At 32.8% G+C, this 9,111-nt stretch overlaps 1 protein-coding gene across 1 annotated transcript in view; it reads right to left on the reverse strand.

The window, feature by feature from the left end:
• Positions 1-8,836, reverse strand: part of LOC106467785 (asparagine-rich protein-like) — a 12,624-nt gene extending 3,788 nt beyond the window's left edge. Inside the window, exons 1-2 of the mRNA XM_013928163.2 lie at positions 8,786-8,836; positions 4,943-5,059 (exon numbers count right to left, since the gene is read on the reverse strand). Of these exons, the coding sequence (XP_013783617.1) occupies positions 4,943-5,042 (100 nt within the window). The 5' untranslated portion in view covers positions 5,043-5,059; positions 8,786-8,836. The remainder of the gene's footprint in view (positions 1-4,942; positions 5,060-8,785) is intronic.
• Positions 8,837-9,111: the final 275 nt, after the last annotated feature.

The following is a 9,111-nucleotide window of genomic DNA, read 5'->3' on the forward strand; positions in this document are numbered from 1 at the left end:
GTTGTAACTTCTTTTTTTACTATATGTATACCTGACAGAAGTGCAGTGGCATGTAAGAAGATGTGTTGCAACCTCTTGTTTCACTGTATGTATACATGAAAGAAGTACTGTGGGATGGCATAAAATATGTTGTAACTTCTTTTTTTACTATATATATACCTGACAGAAGTGCAGTGGCATGTAAGAAGATGTGTTGTAACTTTCTCCTTCACTTTCTGTATAGTCGTAGAATTATTTTCAGGTTTCAACTAATTCTCCACTTACTTTCTGGGCATAAATGAAACGTACTTATAAATGGCTGACTATTTTGAAAATATAAATATCGCGAGAGACTTGGTTTATGATGGACACCATTTTGATAATTAGTCTGAATAGCAGGAGTGTGATTAGTGTCTTCATCTAAATTTTAGAAACCTCAAAATAAACTGAAATGTTTAACGATACTATTTTAATGCCTCTTCTAAGGTGAATGTGAATAAAAAATATTTTTTTTGGATTTATTATTGAGACAAAGAAGAGAAAAAATTGCGAAAATGTAATCTATTAAAAATTTTCAATATATGAAAAACCACATGTGCATATCAATATGTAAACAATATCAAATTAACTTTAAAAACTAGTAGTTGGAAGAAAAGCAATAAAATATCTAAAACTATTGTGAACAGGAGGAACGAAACTCAGCGACAATATTAATAAAATTAATGGTCATCTCTATTTAACTTTTAATCTTGAAAACAGATGATAATATTACAGATGTCAACAGTCAATTAATTTCTATTTAACTTTTACTTTTTCAAACAGATGGCAAACATATAAATTTCAACACAAAAATACACCTCAGATAAACAAATTAAAAGTACTATGAAGCTTATTCTGTATTCCCCACAGTTTTTCTGGTCTCATAATTCGTTAATTATATTTATCAACTTTATACCAAAATGGATTTTAGTTTCATTAACTTGAAAGCTTTCATGTAAAGTTTATTACAAAAAGCAATTCATTAAAATCATATCGAGGAGTTTTGCTCATGATGTCACGCATACATCATCTCACCGCCATTTTGGAGTGAAAACAGCTTGCTCACATCGTCTATTTATGGTGTATTTTACAAATACAAAGTAAAATCTAATGCTAATTTGCGGAATCAAGGACAGTTTGACCAAACTGTCGTGTGTGAAAATTACAGAGGAAAAAAATCCGGCCTCTGTCATTCTAAAGATTTCCTGCCAATGTTGACCAACGAGAGAAACGGATAGCAGCAGTAAAACGAGAAGACTTATCAAATATTAGGAAAGATTGGTGGCCAGCTAACAACAGTTGTATAAGCAACGAACATTTTGTTGGAGGTAAGTGATGCATTTGACCTTTGGTTATATTATTAAACACCTGCATCATACTATAAGATCAAACGTAATGGAAATCGTAGTGAACATACCATAAAATCAAACGTAATGAAAATCTTAGTGAACATACCATAGAATCAAACGTAATGGAAATCATAGTGAAGTTTTGAATGCTTGGTCGTCTTCTAATAAATGAATCCAAACGATTTGACGATAAAAGCATTTATACGTAAATCTATGACAATAATACTTGCTTATGAATATAACTAGGGTTCAGTCACATGCATGTAGTGTCTATATATATCTAAATCCCATATTTAATTTTTGTGTGTATAATAATAGTCCATTCTAATCCAGGAAGTGTATAATATTTTGGTTTTAATTTACTTTAAAAGTGTGATTAGCAATGACCCATTGTCACCAGCCTACATATTATCAGTTTTTAAGCATGTTTCATCACCTAAGAAGATAAAGGCAGAAAGGGACTTGCAAAGCTATAATAGAATACAACAGATAAAACGGAAAAGATTGCCTGGCCATCAACAGACGTAATACAGCAGCTTCCATGTTCCTTCTATAACACTCGGGAAACAACTAACCCATCACCATCAATATGTGACAGTGTATGCAAAAATCTTTCAAGTGTGCAATGTGCAAACTGACATAAATATGGCCGACCATTGAAACCACACTTGCTAATAACATTTTAAGAAGAGAAAATCAGTTGTTGAAAAATGGGTTTAGAAGTTTTCACTTCACGAAAACATCGTATTAGACAATGGTAAAGCTAAGTGGGGTAAATCTATTTGGGGTGCGTGTTTCAACAATTTCCAGATCATTGAACGATGTCATTAATTTCATATAGTTTACGTTGGTTTCAATTTTTGTTCTTTTATTTTTTGGGGTACAAAGAGAAGAATTGAGAAAAACCCAATTTCTTTTCGAAAGAAATTTTCCTAAGTGTACATGTATAATCGTTTGCTACGAATTATATATATTTAGCGACAAGTGACTTATCATAAACATCTGGATATTCCTTGAATATATAACACAGATCACCCAATACGCTCTGCAAGGAGATTTATTGTATATAGAGACACACGTCTGATACGTAGACTAATAGTGTGTAAAGCTATTGAGGTTAAAAAACAAACAAGCAATGATTTGCATGAATAATAAAAGAGACTTATAGAACGTATGTGAAAAGTCGACACGTGAAAAGGTCATTTTGGGAACTTGGCAGTATAAGCTAAATAGAAAAAAAGGCGTTCAAGTTGGCTGAAAGTGACAAACGTACAGTTGTTAAGAGTGTAAAAAAGGAGCCAGAAGTCATATTTGCAACCAATTCACTGTGAGAAGATGTGAATAGACACGTCTAAGAGGTATCTGCATCGCCGTGTAATAAGATATTATAGGTTCTTTGAAAATAGTGCATCACCCCCAATAATACTCGACATCCCTTTAAAGTTCTTTATTGCAGGAACTTAAATGACTGAAAGTATTGTTTGTAATTGGTTTGGTTTGTTTGAATTTCGCGCAAACCTACACGAGGGCTATCTGCGCTAGCCGTCCATTATTTAGCAGTGTAAGACTAGAGGGAAGGCAGCTAGTCATCACCACCCACCGCCAACTCTTGGGTTACTCTTTTTACCAACGAATAGTGGGATTGTCCGTTACATTATAACACCACCACGGCTGAAAGGGCGAGCATGTTTGGTGGGACGGGGATTCGAACCCGCGACCCTCAAATTGCGAGTCGAGCGCCCTAACCACCTGGCCATTCCGGGCCGTTTCAAAGTGATCATCAAATATGTGTCTGGAGGCAAAACAGGCGAGTATTCAAATAAAATTCACCAGTCGATTATCGAAAGTTGTTTTAATGTATGCCTCTAATAGGACTCTTGACTCGTAATCTGCGGGTCGCGGGTTCAAGTTCCTGTCACCGAGAATGCACGCCCTTTTAGCCGTGGGGGTGTTACAAAGTGACGGTTAATCTCATTATTCGTTGATAAAAGAGTAGCCCAAGAGTTAACGGTGGGTGGTGTTGACTAGCTACCTTCCTTCTAGCTTATTACTGTTAATTTAGCTATTTAGATCAAGGGTAATGTGCTACAGAATATTAAGACAGTGACCCTTGTACGACTGCATGTTTAGTTAGTAATGGCAAGGCAGTGGTATGTAAATTTAATTACATTAAATACGTTTAAAATATTTCAAAACAATGTCCATTCTATACCATGAGCTTTATTCTGCCAAAAAGTTTCTTCAAACTTTTTAGTGTCTATTCTTTGTCGTAATGTCAACCCAATTCTAAGCTTAATAACAAAGCTACTCCAAAGAATGGTAGGTGAAATTTGGTACTACACTCTTTTTAATACACTTAGTAAACTACTTTAGTGAGCTAATTCTTCTATAGCACATTACCAAAGTATTCCATTTAGCAGCTACCTTCTCAATCACTTAATTTATTAAATTATTGCCTGACGCAACTTAACTTGCTATGCTATTTTCAATTAACTTAAATTGAATGTTATAGAGTATTTCTTGTAAGTGTCTTTTAAGGTTTATTAAACTATCACGTGAGCTACAGCAAGGCGAAAGTTTCATAATACCAAACGGCTAAATAACGTAAGTTTGGAGGCTTTCGATCCGAAGCTTGGCACGCTAACCACATGGCCACGCCATGTCAACTTACTTAAGACCTTCTTCGTTTATGGTATGTTAACTAGATTCTGTTTCGCTTAACTTACTAAAGACCTACGTAGAATAAGGCATGCACTTTATTTTGTTTCACTTAGCTCATTTAACACTTAATCTTCTCAAAGGAAGGTAAAGATTAAAACTATATTTATCAAAGTACCTACAGTTTCATTCTTTATCTCCTAACTTATACAATAATTGCTATATCTTCTTATATAATTTACTAAAGTTATGCATGGGGCAAGGGCTTGAGTTATGTTCTGTTTTCCACCAATCTTTCATATCTTCATATATATATGTTCATCCAGCTTGTTAAACCACAAGTTGGGAAATTTAACTTACATGGAACAAGTACTTAATTCTAGTTGCTATTTGATTGTTTACGTAACTAACAAAAGAACCACCCACGTTGGGTAAATGAAGTATCAATATTCTTCATCATTTAACTTACAGATCACTACTTGGAAAGTGTAGATATAGTTGTGTTCTTCTTCAGTTTTGTTAGTGTAGTAACATTCACCTTGTTTTCAGAAAGTTAACAAGCGCATAACCGAATTGCATAAAACGGTATTTTAATGTACTGCATAAAACAGTATTCCAATGTATTGCATAAAACAGCGTTTTAATGTTTTGCATAAAACAGTGTTTTAATGTATTTCATAAAACAGTGTTTTAATGTATTGCATAAAACAATATTTTAGCGTACTGCTTAAAACAGTATTTTACCGTATTACATAAATCAAAAATTTAAAAGCACTTAATGGCTGTTATACTTAGGGTATTTATAATTCTCTTGTTCATAAGTGACGTCTTATTACATATCTTTATAATGATTTAATCATTTTATTTAAACTTATCATTAAACTATAGATTATCTCAAAGAGCTATAGTAGACTCACCAACATCAGTGGCTTTTGATTCTGCAGCTTCTGCGCCACCTAGGGATAACGGAAGCAAGACTATCCAGAAAATGAAGGTCACGAGATCCCTGGTAGTCATTTTTCCTTGAAACCACCCTGCAAAACATCGAGCATTTGTTTTCATGAACTTCATTCTAAGTTCAAAATCAAATATTGTATATCATGCGACAAATAAATTTGACTCTTAATTTTGAAAAATTCACATCTTAATTTAGTCAGACAGTTTAGCCAAACGTCAGCTATCAAAATGCAGATATTTTATATTTGATCTGACATACTGACATGCCTACTGATGTTGTAAATAATTATATATTCACTGATGCATACAAATAGCCACATGCTTTTAGTTTTTGAACAAGAAAATTAACTTGGTTTTGTAATAGCATATCTGCTATTTTATGATTACCTTAACTGCTGAATTATTTTTTGAAAGTATGCACGTGTTATATATAATAAGATGTGTATTTTTTAAATAAATTAATATACTATTTAACCAGTCAACACCATATTCGTTTTTGAAAAGTCACAAATTTTACTTCTTATCCCTCCAGTTGAGTTTTAAACCAAATGATTAATTCTTCTCGAAAAAATGAAGCCACCAGTTTCGTATAAAAATCCTAAACTTCTTTATATAATTCTCATAAAAATAACGTTTTCCTTTTGCAGTAGTTTTCATTAGTTGAAGTTTTTTCTAGTAAGTTGCAGCATTTGCTTGTTATTCCCACCACAGTGAGAACGTTTTTAAACCGATATTCATGACTAAAAGGATTTCTCACTAGAGCAGCTTTTTGAGTCCAAAACGATTTTATTTTCTTACTAATCCCATAAACTTGATTCTTCATTGCTATTCTGAGTGGCAGTTATTGATGAAGGCTTTTTTCTATTGAATCAAATGTAGCAAATACGGACACTCCTTTACAATGACGACAGCAAAATGTTTTAGGTGGAATTTAAGTAAAATTGAGTGGCTGCTGAAAAAACAATCTTATCTCGGATTCACTGATTACACAACATAACGGTAGGAAATTTTCAGTATTTTAAACGCTACACATAAGCATATTAGACACTCTTAACGTACAAGGTTAATATTTAAATCCTGTTTCACTTGATGAGTGTAATAAATAAATCCTTTCTTCAGCTATTCCATTGCTTCATATAGAGCTGTTGTTTTGGTATTTCATGAGCCTAGAATTTCCTCACATTTGGTAAGCAGCAAATATATAGCTTTGTTTACAGATAAGCTTAATAATAATTAAAGGAACTCAACACGATCACAGGATTATATAATAAAAGAAGAATTGACGTGCTGATTTTATTACCAGTAAACCTTGTTATGAAACTATTTGTTTCATTAAATGCGGTCCCGGTCGTGATGGAAAACTTTTTATATCATCGACGTTTTCTAAGTTTACAGGATATTTTCAGCTAACGAAACTGTTCAGAAATAAACTACTCTGAAAATAACAATAATGACAAAAAACGCTTACTGTTAATAGTGGTTTTCATCTCATTTTTTTATTTAAGTCTAATTAATATTTTTTTCTTCTTCCGTTTAGATTAATGGTATAGTAGCTGTTCAAATAAAGGTAGCCTTAAAACATTAAATATCGTAACAACAGATTTCTTTCTTAAATTTTGTACTAGTATTAAAAATATTATAGAAAACGACCACAACACTTAATTTGATATCAGAAACTTGGTTTAATATCCTGAAATATCGGTTTTTAAATTTCCCTGACTACACATTGTTCTCATAGGTTGAATTTACGGTATTAAACCCATGTAGTTCAAACCAACTGAGACCTATTTGTTTCAGTTTTTTTATGTATTACTCATAGCCACGAGAAAATTCTAAAAAATGATCATATCAGTATGAATCTGTTAAGCATGATCGGATTTTACTTTCAGCAATATAAAATAATCAGTAAGACACGATTTGTGTACGACAGTCTGATGTATAATTAGTACTGATAAAAACATGATTCACAAATCTGTTTTAATTATGAATGTATTTATAGAAGTCCTAGACGAATAGGCGAATGGAACTCAAACTTTGTATAGATATGAAATAGAATAGATAAATTTTACGTAAAACCATTAACATCCCACTTTTAACAATGAGGAAAACCATTCCAAAAGACCAAATGATAGTGTATGTTGAGAAATTAGTGTTTTGTTAGAACGTGTTTGAATAATTAAGCTGTAAAACCTATTCCGAGGCCTTATACAAAATCTTACATAACAGGAAAAACGCAACAGAAGGTCACCAAAGCATGATTTGGAACTAGTATTAGATTTTCAGGGACGTTGAACCTGAATCTGTAACCAGATTTTATGTTTCTGGACCTCGTTGGGATCATCTGGGCAACATGCTTATAGCTCTGTTTATACCTCTCTCACAACATAGTAGAACGAAACTTGGCGCACGAGACCAAGGGCGGATGGCCTAACGGGGTTGTTATTTGGATATGGACCATTTTGGGGGCTATAGTGGTAATTGGGGATAATAAAGATGCTTGAACGGTACACTGGGGTCTCTGTGAATCATGAGGAGCCTTTGAACTCTGCAGCAGAGCACTGGTATTTCGTACCAGTTTATTTCAAAGATAATAAAGCTAAACTGCCATTCTTAATTTTTGAGAAGAGCGAAGGCAACAAGTCAGCAGCACCTGTACTCTATGCTAAGGGATTGACTGTCACTCTTATAACGCGTCACATTCATAACTGAAAAATGTGTGAAATATTTTATGGTGCTACATGGATTCGAACCCAACTCGCCAGCTTTGAAATCCAAAGCTCTACCACTACCCGCGCCCTAGAAAACAACAAGCATAAATATGAATCTTCATGAAATTAAGATGATGAGTAACTTACTTCCAAATATGAATGTTTATAATTTTATATTGACTCAATCATTTCTTTTGTAAAGTATTTAGATCCCAGAAGCTAACCCATTTTTTATTTAAACATGCACAATCTTGAAATTAAACGATGTGGTGGTTGCAAATATCGTTCAGTTATAACTTCAAACAAATCCTGAAATGTTTCAGTTCTAGTATTGACAATAATTCTTATTCATCAAAATAAGTAATTTTGTTTGGATGAAGGTATTTTTTATCATGCTGTTCGTGTAATGTAAATGTGGTAACAGTTGTATACATTACAACACTTGCCTTATCACGCAAATAATATCCAATTTAAGTGACAATACTGTGGTATCATTATTCTTATTTCCATAAGTCTGATGTATTTTCGGATTATTCAAGTAAATTGACTGTATTACATCTTATGATGTTTAGAACGTAAACGCCGTCCATTTAAGTTCTTAAAAAAGCAGTTTAAGATATCTTATTTATCTGGTTATACACCCGAAATAAACCTTTGTTAGTACTTTGAGGGTTCGGATTACTCGTTAAACCTATTTATTCACTCGCCTGATTATACATGGTGCACAAGAGAAAATATCTCTCGGTTTCGAATGATTACATTATGGATTACAGCCTACGTTCCTTCCAAGTCATTCACACGAAAACATCCATCATCTAGAGAGACTTGCTTGGATAATATTTCATATTTAAGAAACTAGTGCCTCTTCATCTTCTAAACTATTTTAAGTTACTATGTACAGAAATGAAGAAAACATTTTAAGATATCTTTTTCAATTTTCTCTACTTTTCGTCAGCTCTGAATATTTTCTTACACATATTTACTTTTCAGTTTTAATACAGCAAAAATATTCTTAATCCCAACAAATTATTCTGGTATTTCTCACCAAATCCTTCTTAAACCAAACCCACTTTACAGCATGATAAGGTTACTTACCTCCCTGTAATAGCCTCACTTATGGATACACAAACAGTCACCAACGTGGCCTGCAAATATATTATATATAACATTTTTGGTGAAATTGCATTACCAGTATTGGAAATATTCAGTTCTCCGTATTCAACCAGACTTGTCTGTTTGAGAATTGAATAATAGCTTTAATGTAATAACAGTTCCGACGGAATTACTTTTTTTTTCTTTGAAATGTGTTAGTTCTGATTTTTAGAATGTTTTAGTTGAAAGCCTCGAAATAATTATAAAATAATAAAAACAACGTTCAATATAATTAAGTTGTGTTGACAACGTTCCAAAACATCGTCATT

The sequence above is a fragment of the Limulus polyphemus genome, unplaced genomic scaffold, assembly GCF_000517525.1.
Source record: "Limulus polyphemus unplaced genomic scaffold, Limulus_polyphemus-2.1.2 Scaffold2738, whole genome shotgun sequence".
NCBI classification, from domain to species: Eukaryota; Metazoa; Arthropoda; class Merostomata; order Xiphosura; family Limulidae; genus Limulus; species Limulus polyphemus.